Source organism: Orcinus orca, chromosome 11 (genome assembly GCF_937001465.1).
Source record: "Orcinus orca chromosome 11, mOrcOrc1.1, whole genome shotgun sequence".
Taxonomy (NCBI): domain Eukaryota; kingdom Metazoa; phylum Chordata; class Mammalia; order Artiodactyla; family Delphinidae; genus Orcinus; species Orcinus orca.
Genome location: NC_064569.1, coordinates 39,668,360 through 39,683,146, shown reverse-complemented (window position 1 = coordinate 39,683,146; position 14,787 = coordinate 39,668,360). Strand labels below are relative to the sequence as shown.

The window sequence follows — 14,787 nt, the reverse complement described above, 5'->3', positions numbered from 1 at the left end:
TCCCACCCTCCATTCCCTCTTGCTTTCCACAATAATCCATTCACCATATAGCAGCTAGAGTAATCTTTCCAATATGCAAATCTGGTCATGTTACCACTGTGCCTTGACCTCTCCCCACTCATACTCCCCATCTTGTACCACTTTCCGCCTTGTTCTCTGCTTTTCAACTCCACTGCCATTTCCAATCCCTGAAAGTTGTCGTGTTCCTTCTAGTCTCTCTGTCTGCAATACCTTCCACTTTGCCTATTCATGCCTCCAAATGGATGTTCGCTGTTACTTTCTTGTAGAGGGCTTCCTTGAACCCCTCCACTCAAAACCCGCCCTAATCTAAAAAAGTTTCCTTAGTTGTGTGCTCTCAAAGAACAGTGTTTCCTCAGAGCATGTATCTCAGTTGGTAATTGTATATTCACCAATGTGAACCTAATGTATCGTGTTTATTAAACCTGATCTCTCCTGCTAGACCTCCATGAAGGTGGTGACCTTTTATTTTTGGCTTACATTATATTTTCAATGTCTTGCATTGTGCCTGCCTGTAAGGGTGTTCACTATTTGTTGAATGAGTCAATGGATGAATGAATAATTGATCAAATGAATACCTGGAGAGATAGGGAAGACCTCCAAAAAGAAGTAATATTTGAACTTCCTGTAAAAGAGAGAAGGCTCTTGTAGTCACTCGGAACAGCACTTGCAAAGGCAAGGAAACTTGGAGTGTTCAGATGAGGGTAAGTCCTTAGGGATAGATGGAACGTAGGATAGTAGGAACTAAAACTAGAAAGATGGTCTGACTGGAAGGAAGGGGACAGTCCCCTCATTCCACTCACAGGTACTGTGAATGTGCTGGACCCTGACTCCTAGATTAGCAGGGATGGCTACTGACAAACATTGTGCACCTACTGTGTGTAAGGCCCTTTATCACACATTTGGGATACGTGGAGGAATAAGGCTGAAGTTTGAAGGATGGAGGTTGGCTGCACAGTGGCTTTACATGATTTTAAGGTAGTCAGCACAGTCCAGGGCCAAGTTCACAAACCTGGAAACTTGAGTTTGTCAGGCTACCCAGAGTAGATCTTGGAGTCACACTCATCGAATTTGTAAGAGAAATTGAGTGATTTACCATGAGCGATATGCCTTTTGGTGAACAAAATATTTATGCCTGCTCCTCAGGGCACCACCTTCACAGAATCGAGGTACAAGGAGACTGATTTTATATCATAAAAGTCTTTCAAACGGCCAATGCTCAGAATATCTGCTATGCCTGTCATAGCGTCCAACCTGTTTTCTATACAGCAGTCAGAGCGACCTGCTTCTGTTTGTCTTTGCTGGACCTCGAATATGGGGAGGTGCAAGCCACCTCTCTTGTTTTATTCTATCAATTCCCCTTTACTCCCTGTCTGCTCTCCCCCATAGACACCACTCTAATGTGATTGATATAAGTTCTTACCTATGCATGTGTGCTTATAAAATATGTAGGCTTGTATACTTGTTTCCTATTGCTGCTGTAACAAATCGCCACGAAGTTAGTGGCTTAAAACAATACAAAATTATTCTCTTACAGGTCTGGGGGTCTGAATTCTAAAATTTGGTCTGGTTCCATTCCTTCTGAGGCTTCAGAGGAGAATCTGTTTGCTTGCCTTTTTCAGCTCCGAGAGGCTGCCAGCATTCCTTAGCTTGTGACCCCTTCTTCCATCACTCTAACTGGAAGAGGGAAGAACCTTTTGTATTCTATGACAAGTTAATCACTAAAGGGATGTTGCCTATAAGCTTAAATGATACATAATGGCCCATCTCTGGGAACCCTGCTCCCCAGGTAATGAGCATTAAGCTAAAATACCTTTGTTTAGCTCACAGGAAACATCTTGACCAGGTCCACCTGTGAATGACTGCAGGGAGGAAGAAATGAACACATCCCCTCATGAGGCAGATGGGAACCAGGAAGCATTTGACTTTATTCCCTCCCCTTTTAGTATAAAAGGAGCCTGAATTCTAACTCAGGCGAGATGGGTCTTTGGGGGCACAAACCCACCATCTTCTCGGTTTGCGCAATTGCTATCTGGTCGTGGAAACCGTAGGACAATTGAAGCCACAAGTAAGAAGAAACTGTGAGTCAGCAAGAGCCAGGGCAGAGGGTGAGGTCATTTGTTTATTGTGACAGGAGCAGTCGAAGCAGTAGGAGCACCGGTCAGGGAGCCTTGTGCTCCTGCCGTGGATGGGGCTTCCTGTCACCTGTCATGCTCCGTGAAGCCTGACGGGGCTGCAGAGCCCGTGTCACACAGGTGTTTCTGGGTTCCTGTGAAATGACTCCCACTCCACCCCAGGCAGCTGCAATTCTTATCCCCCTTATTTCTACGTGTAACTTCACAATGAACTCCCGTTTGCTTGGGATATTCATTTAGTCTCTCTTCTTCGCAACTCAGATAACTGAACCCCCTTTTCCACGCACGGCAGGTGGCCCCTAAGGAATTATTCCACTACAACAGTGGGCACCTCCCTGGGGTCCAGGATACCCACCACAACTGGTTCGCTCTAGGAACTGCTAAATAAATGTGGTCACGTCCTCACTTTTGAGGTGACCTTCTTACAGATGACGTGAAAACTACGTCCCCTCTTCCTACAAGCAGAATACAATAAAGTCAATACGGTATAGGCTTTCTTAATCACAATCAAATCCCAGCCCTGTCTTCTTGAGGTTAACATCAGATCGCTTTTTTAGAATTGGATTTTGAGTTTTCCTAAAACTCTTCAATCACAGCCAAGTCTGAGGTTGTATAATTTCAATAGGTGGCTGGATCCACGCGTGACAAATTGATTCTTTCAATTCTCCCCAGCACTTAAACTCGTTCAATCTGGTCTTTTTCAATTTTTCCCCCCTGCGATCCAAGATAAAAAAATGTATTTTACATGAAAACCCAGAACACACATACATACACTGAAAATAACAGTTTCACCATACCCTAAAGTTTTCTATTCTTTTTATTTTAAAATGTTTGTCTTGACCCAATAATTTTTATTACAATGTTTCATGACCCGCAGCTTGAAAACGATTGGTGCAGTCTCTCCTTTCTTCAAAATTTCACTTCTCCAACACAGATCTTTCTTGCTCTGGTTCTTTCTTTTCTTTCAACAATCAAACATCTCATGAGAGTAGTCTGCTCTCCACTTCCCCATCTCTCATTCGCTCTTCAGTTGACCGTGTTTTGTCTCTGACCCTACCCTGCCCTGAAGCTGCCCTCACTGAGGTCTAACATCTTCCTTGCTGATAAATCCCACATTTCCCACCTGTTACTTAACCTGGGTTCCCAGCATCCTCTGACGCAGCTAGCCACTCCCTCTGGAAAGCTCTCTCTTGCCCTGGCTTCCTGAGGCCTCCTACCTCTCTGCCAGTTAATTCTCAGGATTCACTTCCTCTGCTCCTCTTCGAGTCTCCCCAAGGCACTTCTCTTTTCTCACTTAATACACCGTTCTTGAGTGGTTTCATTTTTTTCTCATGTGGGACACCTGAGAAACCCAGCTCAAACTCTTCCTTCTATCCAGTACAAGTCATAGGCCACAGACTCTGATGTGAAAGTTTCCAAACTGGAAATTTTGCTCACTTGAAAATCTAAATCGTTGAAACTCCAAAGCTTTTGTCTGCTTTTCTTCAGTGATATTTCTCCTCTGAGATAAGAAATGCTATTGAATGAAAAGGAGAGAAGGCAAGGGGTGGAGGGTGAAAATGGTGGGAAGCTTGAGTAATATTTGCAATGGACATTGTGGTTGATCCCCAATGTCCATTCCATACCAGACAATTAGCCCAAGTCAGTGATGACTGTTACTGCTCCAGGAGCGGACACACCAATGATCCTTGCCAGACGGTCTGAAGGAAAGGACTTATATCTCATCCTTGGGAGGAGGGGTTTCTCTTTCTTCCACTGAATATGAAGACAGAAGCATCACGCAGTAGCTACTGGCACCCACCTTCAGACAATGAGGAGAACCATCCCGAGGATGAAACTTCCCTCCGAGGAGGAAGGCTGAACAGAACCATGGACAGAGCCTGGGTCCGTGATATTATTGAGCTGCTGAATCAACCAACTTCAGAGCCCACCTACCTCTGGCTCCTTGTTACATGAAGTAGTTTACTTTCTTTTTTTTTTTTTTTTTTTAAAAATGAGGTTGTATGTTACTTGTAGCAGAAAGCATCCTGATAGATTCAGCATCTCAAAATATTCCATCACACCTGAACTCCAGACCTGTGGACACAAATGCCTGCCAGCCCTTCCCCTTGGCTGTTCCATGGCATCTCACACTCAGTAAGTCTAAAACTGACGTTGTTGTCTTGGGCCCCCTTGTCTCCCTATACCAATCTTCCCTGTTTCTGTGAAAAGTCCCACCATCTGCCTGGGTGTTCAACTCAAAACCTTGGGTAATCTTTGCTATTTCCCTTTCCCTCACACTGACAATCCCCACTTAGGAACTGCAGATTCTACCCCCGAATAGTTCTCAGATCCATCCACTTCTTTGCCCACCACCATCTCTTCCATGTTTCACTGCACAGTCTCTGAATTGGTCCTCCTTCTCCTTCCAACTGTGTCTGAACACCACAGCCAGAGTGACCTTTCTAAGATGCAGCTCTGAATACTTCACCCATTAAACCCTTTTCTTTCCCTTTTCCTTAGAATAAATTCTAAGTGCCTTCATATGTCCTATAAGGCCCTCGGTGACCTGGCCCTCATTGCCTCTTTCCAACCTCAATGCAATTCCTTCCTTTCTAGCCTTCATTCCAGCAACGTAGAACTACTTTCACTTTCCAGACATGCTCCCTCTTGTCTTCTGGCTGATGTATCTACCTAGAAAGTCCTCTTCCTCTCCCTGCTTCACCTGAATAACTGCTGTTCATTCTCCAGCGCTCACTGTGATGGTGCCTCCTTTGGGAAGCCATCTCTACCCTAAGGCTGGGTTAGGTGTTCTTCTTCATGTTCCCACAACACCATCTCCTTATCCCAATCACGTCACTCGTCGCGAGGTTGGAATTGTATGCTTATTTATCTATGTCCCCCACCCAGACTGTGAGCTCCTTGAGAGCAGGGACTCTGGCTTACTCCCTACACCTAGCACTATAATTGAGTGAAAAAGATCATTCTAAATTCAGAAGTAAATTTTGACTTCAAGGCAAGGGTAGGATGGAATGGAGTTGGAGGACAGCATGGAAATAGACATTTTCAAGCAAGGGGTGGGGTGGTGGCAGCAGAATCTGATCTGCCGGCTAAGTGTGCTGAATAGGTTTAGGTGGGTGGCAGGGCCAGGCCAGGGGAAAAGACCACTGAGGCAGACAATGTAACCCAGGCAAGAGATGACAGTGGCGGGACTTCCCTGGTGGCGTAGTGGTTAACAATCCACCTGCCAATGCAGGGGACACGGGTTCGAGCCCTGGTCCGGGAAGATCCCACATGCCGGGGAGCAACTAAGCCTGTGCACCACAACTACTGAGCCTGCAGTCTAGAGCCCACAAGCCACAACTACTGAGCCCGTGTGCCACAACAAGGGAAGCCACCGCAATGAGAAGCCCGCGCACCGCAACAAAGAGTAGCCCCCGCTCGCCGCAACTAGAGAAAGCCTGCACGCAACGACGAAGACCCCACGCAGCCAAAAATAAACTTTTTTTAAAAAAAAGAGATGATGGTGGCCTGGACTAGGGTGGTGGCAGTGGAGACGGGGAGAACCAGACAGCCTTGAAAGAGTTATAAAGTAGAATTAACAGAATTGGGGGTAGGTGAAGAAAAGAAAGGAGTATAAGATGAGGTGAGTTCTAATTGGGGCCACGGAAGTCCTAGTGGTGACTTCATCTTAGGGCGGGGAATCCAGAAGGAAGAACGTGACTGCAGAAGGTGGAAAGCGAGGTAAGGGGCTCTGCTTCGGACACCTGGGGCTGCAGATGGGGCACAGAAGTTGAGAAGGAATGGACAGAGAGGTAGGAGGAAAACCAGAGGGGTAGACAGGAGTCATAGATGCCGAGATAGTGGGAGTCAGAAGAGAAATGACCTGAGGCAGGGGGAAAATACCACTGAGCCTCCTTTGCATTGACGCTCCCATGACACAGACACAAGTGCACTAGGGAGGGTCCCCCCTGCCCCGCCCCCATTTACTATTTTATGATGTTTTAAAAATCGAAGTATAATTCATTTACAATATTATATTAGTTTCAGGTGTATAACATAGTCATTCCATATTTTTATACATTACAAAATGATCACCACTGGAGAGGGTTCCCTTGATAGCAGTTTTATTTGATTTAAAAGTGAAACTCAGACCCCGACCCACCCACTAATCTTGGGGTCGTGGCAGGAGTAGACTCATCCTGGGGATGGCTGGCCTCTTACCAGGACAAGAAATGGGGGAACATATAGATTCTTACCAGGACAAGAAATGGGGGAACATATAGACTCTTACCAAGATAAGAAATGAGAAACATATGGATCATGTCTCTGTGGGCATGGAGAGGCCCAGCTGTGGTGCTGGGTAGGGTTTGGCCACGGCCAGGGAAGGGGTGACTGGAGCCATCTGGTGGACACATGCAGAGGGGGAGGAGACTAATTCGGGACTGGTGTTAGGATTGGGGCTTAGAGGTCTAGGGCAGGGTCAGGGAGCTCTGGACCAACAAGTTCAGTAGCTGTGAGTAGAAGACTTGTCCAGCTCACTGCGCTGCTCCTTGTGAGACTCTGTCACCACCTGCTGGGGGCCGAGGCACGTGAGGCGCACAAGCCATTCAGCACCACCCTCCTTCCAGCTCCTTTGTGGCACGGTGTCCCCCCTCCCTGGCATAACCAGTTGAGGCTCCAGTCTGACCATCCACTTCCATCTCCCTGTCTCACTCCCACCCCAAGAATCACTAACCCACAAACACCCTAAGATTACCTGCAGCCAGGCTGGGGCTCAGAAATACTACGAGAAATGATGGGGTCCTACGCTCAAGGGACCCATCTTACCTCCCCATCCCGGGTCTCAATGGTCTTGATCAGAACCATCTTCCGGCTGTGGCTCTCCTGGGGAGGCTCCACCTCAGGCACTGGAAAAAGCAAGATGAGAGGTGGAAGGGAGGAGGCTTGGGATTTCTCTTGTTTTAAGCCCTCACTCCGTCTGGGAGGTGAGGGAGGGGCGGGGAGGGGCAGAGCCTGAGGAGCGAAGGCGAGTGTAGACCAGGACTCAGAAGTTCACGGAGAGAACCAATCCCTGAGCAGAGCCAGAGTAAGAGTCCAGTCAGGGCAGAAATAGACAAGGGGACAGACAGTTGGAAGTCAGACGTGAAAGACTCACCAGTCGTCTTTATACTTAAGGATGCAAAGGAATGGACTGGCACGGAGATCCTGGGGGCGAAGCACTCGGTCAACTACTCCTGTGAGCCGCTGGCCTCCCCCCCCACTCCTCCCCCGCAAGCCCTGACCAAACCCTATCCGACCCGCTGCCTCTCACCGGTTCTCCTCGCCCTCAAGTAGCTTCCGGTAGGTGGCGATCTCGATGTCCAGGGCCATCTTGACGTTGAGGAGCTCCTGGTACTCTCGCAGGTGTCGCGCCATCTCCTCCTTTAGCTGCCGCAGCTCCTCCTCGAGCCGTGCGGTGCCCGCCTGGTACCCGCCGGCTTCCAGGGCAAACTGCTCCTCCAGCTCCCGCAGCTGTCTGAGCAGCGCCTCGTTCTGGGGGTTGGGGGTGAAGAGGGGGCGTCAATGGGGGGAGCAGCCTTCATCCTCCACCCCCTGGGCGGGGGCGCGCAGCCTGGTACTCACCGTGCCGCGAAGCCCATCCACCTCGCACGTCAGGCTCTGGATCTGGCGTCGCGACTCGTTCATCTCCTGCTTGGCCTGGCGCAGGGCCTCGTGGTTCCGGTTGGCGGCGTCAGACAGGTCCGCGTACTGCGGCCAGGGGGGCAACCGGACGTGAGTGGACCAGATGCGCCCTCCCCCCAGCTCTCCACGCTTCCAGGTCCTCCCAAACCCTCCCGTGCCCTGGCACCTTGGACTTGTACCACTCTTCTGCTTCCTGCAGGTTCTTCGCTGCGATGCTCTCGTACTGGGCACGGATGTCCCTCAGCGCCGCCGTCAGCTCGGGCTTCACGGTCGCCTCCACCTCGACCTGCTGCACCTGCTGGCTCTCCACGCTCATCTGCAGGTCTCTCAGCTCCTGCCGCCCAGGGCGAGAGGCCGAGTTCATCGCGCAGATCCCACGCGGGCCGCGCGGTTGGCGCACAGAAAAGAGAAGAAACACTTGAATGAACAGAAGGGGGCGCTAGGGAGTGCAGCGCGCTTGGTACTGCACGGCCCGCGCCACGCCCGTATTAAGCCTCTGGCCAGGTCACGGGGGTGCAGCTCCGCTGCTCGCCACCAGGCGACGCAGGGGTGTGAGTCAAACCACCTGTAGAGGGGGTTGAGAGCCTGCGTCTACCCTACGAATCTCACTTCTCTTCCTCAGGTCCACTCGCCAGTCTCTTCCAGAGCTTGTACTCCAGCTCCAACGAGACCACCCCCAACCTCCTGACACCCGGGTCCACCCACCTCCTCGTGCAGCTTCTTGAGGAACTCAATCTCATCCATCAGAGACTCAATCTTGCGCTCTAGCTCCAGGCGGGACAGGGTGGCGTCGTCCACGTCCTTCACGGGGTGGCAGTAGGGGTTCGAGAGCAGGGAGGGGTTGCTTAGGTCGACGAAGAGCCTGGCCCTCCCTGTCTGCCTCTGGAGGCTTCTGGTCGCCTCCCTTTGCCCACAGATGCCACCCTGGATACGCAGGCCGGGGGTAGGAATGGGGAGACCGAGCTCACCTTACGGAAAAGCACGAGGCTGTGCTCCGCATCCTCGCGCTTGCGAGTCTCCTCCTCCAGCCTGGTGGGAGGGGTGTGCAGAAGCTGAGCTCCGGGGTCACTGCCCAGCCGTAAGACCGCGACCCCCAGGATCTGGGTCAGAGGCTGCTACTGCCCAGGACTCTGAGGAGGGGCCTTCAGGCTGCCTGATGGACTTGCCCCATATTTCCCTTTAACCTGCTGGGAGCTGAGATGTGGCCCCTTTATACACAGGGGAGACATAGTAACTCCCCCTTCCTCCCCTCCCCAGAGACTCAGCAAAGTGGTAGACGGGGGTTGGGGGTGTTGCCCGCCGGCGAGGATGCTGCCTGCACACGCCCAGGTGGATAAGGCGGGCCACTCCCTCTGGCGGCCGCCTCGACGGCCGCCGCCCAGCCCCGGCCCTGTCCCCTGACCTCTGCTTGAGCGCCGCCAGGTCCTCCGCCAGCCCGTCGCGCTCCACCTGCACCCGGTCTCGCTCGCGGCCCAGCAGCTCTAGCTCCCTCCGCAGCTCGCGCAGCTCCTGCTGGCACAGCTGGTCGGCGCGCGCCGGCTCCTGGCCCCGGGCCTGGCTCAGCTCCCCGCGCAAGGCCGCGTTCTGCTGCTCCAGGAAGCGCACCTTCTCGATGAAGTTGGCGAAGCGGTCGTTGAGCTCCTGCAGCTCCTGCTTCTCGTTGCTGCGCGTGGCCAGGAACTCCTGGTTGAGGGCCTCGGCCATGGAGAAGTCGAGGCGCTCCGAGGGCAGGCGCAGGAGGGCGCCCGCGGCCGCCCGGGGACTGCGGAAACTGCCTAGGCGCACGGAGGAGCCGGGGGACGCCGAGCCCAGCAGGCGGCTGCTCGAGAAGCGGGAGCTGGAAGAGTAGGAGAGGGCCCCCGGGGACAGCGAGGGCGGTGGCCCGAAGGTGCGGCGGTAGTAGGTGGAACTGACGCCGGACCGGAGGCCCGACGGGTGGCTCATGGCGGCCGAGGATGGGGAGTCACCGCTGACAGAGCTTGTCCGGGCGCTGGGAAGGAGCCGCAAACCGCTGCGAGGCGGCTTTATAGCCCTGCGGGCTCAGGGGGGGCATGGGCTGCTCCTCCCACTGGCCTGACGGTGGGGCTATGTGGGGAGGGGGACGCCCCACCCCTGCGGAGCTGCAGGAGCGCCGCACCCTCCCTCCCTGGTTGCCGGCGCCCTGCCTACTTGATTCCCCCAGTTCGTGGTGGGGAAGGAGACAGGGATGGCCACCACAGGCCACAGGGAGGCGGGAGGGGGGGGTTCGGGTGTTGGGGGGGTCAGTGCCTTCCAGCAAATATCCGGAGCTGGAGCCTAGGGTGGGAGGGCCTCACTGGAAATGGGGTCCCTGCCTGAAAGAGCTGGTAAAAACTGGGGGCTAGGTGGACTGTATGTTAAAGGGCAGGCTTCTGGTACGTGGGCAGGGAGGACGCAGCCCAGGTGCAGGGAGGACGCAGCCCAGGTGCAGGGAGAATTGGCCTGGCTTAGGCCCCAGAGGCTGTACCTCCACATGGCCCCTGAAGGCTAGGCTCTGCTTTCAAATGCTGTCAGCTGCCCCCTCTGTCACCACACCCAGGGAGATCTGGGGGACGGGAGTGCAGAGGCAGCTGAGGTGGGTGAGGAAGGGCTGCTCTCCCTGAAATCCCCAGGGCTCTGTGAAGGGTTGCTGCCTGGCGCCAGCTCTGCTGCTAATGGACTTGCTTCTTCCCCTCCCCCTCCCCTGGACACTTGGCCAGGAGGTTGCCTGCTGATGTCTCAGCCTTAAAGACACAGATCCCAAATCTACCCCAGGCCCCAGCAAGGTGGGCACATCAGAGGGGGCTCAGGGTGACTAGGCCCAGCTCTGGGTCCCACTTGGGAGGGTCTGTGCCATGCCGGAGGCTGAACTGAGTGAGCTAGCGTGTGCTGTCTGGCTTTACTGGATACTCCCTTCCCCCAACCCACCGCTGCTCAGTCAGGGCCTTACAGGAACCGGGGCGATTCCTGAAGTAGGAAGGGGAGGGGGCTGAAGGGTAGCAGCTGCTGCCAAGGCTGAGAGATAGACACACGGGCAGGAGCCGGTTTCCAGTGCTGAGGAGCTGCAGGTACCCAGCGAGAGGAGGGCTGGATTGGGAGAGAAGGGGAAAGAGAAAGTGCCCATCCCCGTAGGCTCAGGGACTGAAAGAGGAGAAAAAGGCCCAGAACAGAGCCACAGATGCATATGCGTAATAGCACCGTGCACCTATGTGCACACACATTAGACACACCCAACCACAGGGCCCTTCATACCCTCCCCCACCCCAGAGTTAGCAGGGAGGCTGATGTCTGGCCTTTGCATGTCAAACGGCTTCCAGAACGCAGGCACGGGCTGCCCAGGAGTGGACAGAGGCAGCTTGGATGGTCTGCAGGAGTCGAGGTGCTGAGGCCTGTTGGGCTTGCCAGGAGCTAAGGGGCTGCTGCTGCTGGGGACTCCGGGGCTCTCCAGTAAGGACAGGTCCGCGTAGGATCGGCCCTGAGGACAAGAGCTGGGCGTCTGGGGAAACAGGTCTGGGACTCCGGGCTGCACCTCTGGCTGAGGGGATGAGGAGGGCGGCTCCCTGGCTGGCCATCCCCTCAGCACTGCAGGGCAGAGGGGCCTCCCCGCCTTTGTGTGTCCTCTGAGATGGGCCAACGCCCTTAGGCTCACATCCCTACCGCCTTAGCCTTCGTCTCCTCTCCAGGCCCCTCCTTCCTTCTGGGCTATTAGTCTCTCCCTGAACAGCTGCCAGGTCCTTCTCCTTGATGAATCTGGTTTGGTTGCCAGGGGAATGGGAAGAGGGAGGATGGGAGAGAGGGGTGGGATGGATAAACCAGGCCGGGTTGCCACTAACTCTTGGAAGTGGGGAGGGGTAGGGTCCTGCCTGGGTTAGGGGGAGGGGGCTTGATAGGTGTGAGGAGGGGAGTGGGGAAGCTAAGTGCTTTCTGCTGCAGCCCTGGGCTCTGAGCCCCAGCTGCCACTGAAGCCCCATCCACTCCAGCCTAGGCCCTGCCCTGCCCTGCCTGCTGTCCTCCGGGTACAAACTGGGAGTCTGAGCTGGTACTTCACGCAAAGGGACAGGTAAGGCCTGGGGAGGACGAGCTCAGGCTTTATTTTTACAGGGAACTGCTGGCAGACCTGGGCCTTTCAGAGTAGAGGCCTCTAGGGCTGGCCCTGGGGAATTACCAGTGGGGTTCCCATCCTCTCCCCTGCTTAAGCTCCCAGCTCACCACCCAGAAGCCTCAGAGTAGAGGGAACCAGGACCACCTCGGTAGGGGTCTGGGAGTTGTAAGGCCAGGGTCTGGCCTGGGTTTGGGAACCAGGCCTGCTGGCAATGCAGAGAAGACTCCTCCCCCGTCCTCAGAAAGAGCTGGGCCTGGGAGGTCTTGTGGCCGGAAGAAAAGTAGGAAAGGCTCCCGGTTAAGAGCCAGGGCTCTGGCATCCAGCTACCAAGCTTCCCATCTGATTCCAACACTCTGTTGTACAAATGTAGTCTCATTACTATGTCCTCTCATGTGCTCCAGCAAAAGGGGGAAAATTGTAGTTTCCACCTCATAGTGTTGTTGAGAGGGTTAAATAAATACATGTAAAATACTTAGGACACACGTAATAAAAGCTGAAAACGTAATTTATTACTACTACTATTACTACTATTACAAATTGTCAGCCCCCAAGTACAGTGAAGAAGGATCTGGACTTCCTTTGGACTGTCCCCACTAAGAGCAGTGCTGGACCGGGGTGGCAGGAACCCAGTACTTCCTGGCTGATGGAAGGAGGGAAGGGTGGCCTCAGTGCACTGGGCAAATAGTATACTGATCAAAACACGGACTCTGGACAGGCTGCATGGGTTTGATCATGGCTCCTCAACTTAATTAGCTGTATGCTTTGAGTCTGGTTGAGTGATTTAACCTCTATTCTCTCCATGTTCTTTGCCCATCAGTGGGGATGATAATAATAGTACCTAGCCCATAGTGCTGGAGGAGGAATTGAGTTCCAGTATGTGAAGCACTTAGTGCTTGGCACATAACACGTGCCATATAAGTATTAGCCAGCGTTATTATTACCCCTCCTCCTTCTGCTGTCCTTGGCTGCCCTGGCAAAAGCTCAAAGAGAAATAACCACTGTATTCAGAGGTTTGCAAGGCAGGTAAGCAATGAAGTTTAGGTTACTGGCAAGAGAGCTACTAAATGACAGGCCATGGACTCAAAGCTGGATGAGGAGGGGTGTGTAGACAAGAGAGGGTGGGGTATTGGCAGAGTAAAGAGGTCCATAGCTGGACTTCCAGGCAAGGCCAAAGACCAGTCACAGTACAAGGAACTGAAAGAGGCACTGAGAGGGTAGGAAGTTGTTTTCGGAGAGCAGGGTGCATGAATTCGTGATTCTGGAGCTGGGGTATTTATGGATAAGATTCCCAGGGTGGGGCTTCCCTGGTGGCGCAGTGGTTAAGAATCCGCCTGCCAATGCAGGGGACGCGGGTTCGAGCCCTGGTCCAGGAAGGTCCCACATGCCGTGGAGCAACTAAGCCCGTGCTTCACAACTACTGAGCCTGCGCTCTAGAGCCCGTGCTCCGCAACAAGAGAAGCCACCGAAATGAGAAGCCTGAGCACGGCAACGAAGAGTAGCCCCCGCTCGCCGCCACTAGAGAAAGCCCATGTGCAGCAACGAAGACCCAACACAGCCAAAAATAATAAATTAAAAAAAAAAAGATTCCCAGGGTGTTTCTAAGGAGTGAGCAGCTAAGGTGGAAAGCTGGGAAAGGTCATGGGAGAAGAGATCAGGCCATCAGACTGGGCACTTACTAGCTGTGTGACCCTGGGCAAGTTACATATCCTCTCTGAGCTTCAGTTTCTTCATCTGTAAAATAGGAATGATGATACCTTCCTTCCAGAGGTGTCATGAGATCTAAATGAGGTATTATGCATAAAGCGATTAGCATGTTGTGAGGCTCACAGTAGGTGCTCAACACTGTTGATTGCCTTCTTCCCCTCCCATGTGACAGAGAGGAAACAGACACACAGAATCAATGACATAACCCTAATTACTTGTACCTAAGGGTTAGCTGGCATCTCCCTGCCCCTTGAGGTCTAGGGTTGGCTCAACCTCCACTCCACATCCTGGGGAAATTCCAATGTCCTCCCCAAGATCTCTTTGCCTTCCTGTTGCTTCCTCTTTGCATCCCTAGCTCCAGGTCCCTGCTGCCCCTGAACTGGCTGACTTTACAGCTAACTCTCCACAGTGTCTCAGATGTGGAACTTGGCACCGTCCCTCGGGTCCTGTGATCCCCTTTCCCATCACTTGGGTAGGAACTGAGGCTCAGAGGGACAAAGTTGCCTGTCTGAGGTTGCACAGTGAGCAAATTACGGCTTCCTCTCCAGGAAGACACGTCCTGGTTGGTCAGGGCCTGCTGGTGTTCTGTGTTCTGGGCCTGCAGGAGCCCAGATGAGCCCCAGCCAGAAGGCGTCCAGCTCCATTCGAGGTGGGCTCTCCCAGGCTGGTCTGGTTGCAGGGTCCCTATTGACAGACTGGCTCCACCGGCGTGGAATCCTTTCCCCATTATCTCCATTTGGGGGCTCCACTCCTCCCGGTTAGGGAGCACCCTGGGTATCTTCTCCATCTCATCAGTTCTCTCACTGTATAATATAGCAATAGCTAACATTTCCTATGTGCCAAGCACTATGCTAAGCATTTTACACGTGTTATCATTTTTAATCCTCACAATAACCCTATGACATAGGTACTACTACTATTCCCATTTTACAGTTGGAGAAACTGAGGCACGGAGAGGTTAGGCAACTTGCCCAACGTCACACAGCTAGTAAACTAGTAATCTGTTTATATGTCTGACTCTCCTGCTCCCTGACAATATGATATTTGAGGGCAGCCATCAGATCTTATTCACTTTTGTGTCTGTGGTGTCTAGCACAGGACCTAAGTCAAACAGCTGTTGGTTAAACTGAAGGGAACCCAGAGGCAGCTGAAAAAAATTTTTCCCGT

The 14,787-nt window shown here is 53.1% G+C and overlaps 1 protein-coding gene across 6 annotated transcripts; it reads right to left on the bottom strand.

Moving 5' to 3' along the window:
* Positions 1 to 6,237: 6,237 nt before the first annotated feature.
* Positions 6,238 to 11,524, bottom strand: PRPH (peripherin). Of its 6 annotated transcripts, none has more exons than XM_012534619.3 (9): positions 9,220 to 11,524; positions 8,786 to 8,846; positions 8,523 to 8,618; positions 7,984 to 8,151; positions 7,758 to 7,883; positions 7,447 to 7,667; positions 7,291 to 7,340; positions 6,963 to 7,042; positions 6,238 to 6,708 (listed from the first exon to the last, which is right to left on the bottom strand). In XM_012534619.3, exons 1-9 carry the CDS (start codon positions 9,759 to 9,761, stop codon positions 6,640 to 6,642), a joined length of 1,413 nt encoding a protein of 470 aa, XP_012390073.1. In that variant the 5' UTR covers positions 9,762 to 11,524; the 3' UTR covers positions 6,238 to 6,639. The 6 variants fall into 6 exon arrangements, 3 of the variants coding, with proteins under 3 accessions (XP_012390073.1, XP_004274413.1, XP_033292274.1); XM_004274365.3 differs by having other exon boundaries at positions 6,238 to 6,705; XR_004485576.2 differs by having other exon boundaries at positions 6,637 to 6,705; positions 6,963 to 7,340.
* Positions 11,525 to 14,787: the final 3,263 nt, after the last annotated feature.

What these genes read in the sequence shown, in the direction of transcription:
- PRPH (XM_033436383.2), bottom strand. Translation starts at nt 9,761, where the DNA reads ATGAGCCACCCGTCGGGCCTCCGGTCCGGCGTCAGTTCCACCTACTAC. An exon ending in TCAAGAAGCTGCACGAGGAG is followed by an intron (nt 8,152 to 8,522) that starts GTGGGTGGACCC and finishes CCTGGGCGGCAG; the next exon opens with GAGCTGAGAGACCTGCAGAT. An exon ending in TGGATGGGCTTCGCGGCACG is followed by an intron (nt 7,668 to 7,757) that starts GTGAGTACCAGG and finishes CCCAACCCCCAG; the next exon opens with AACGAGGCGCTGCTCAGACA.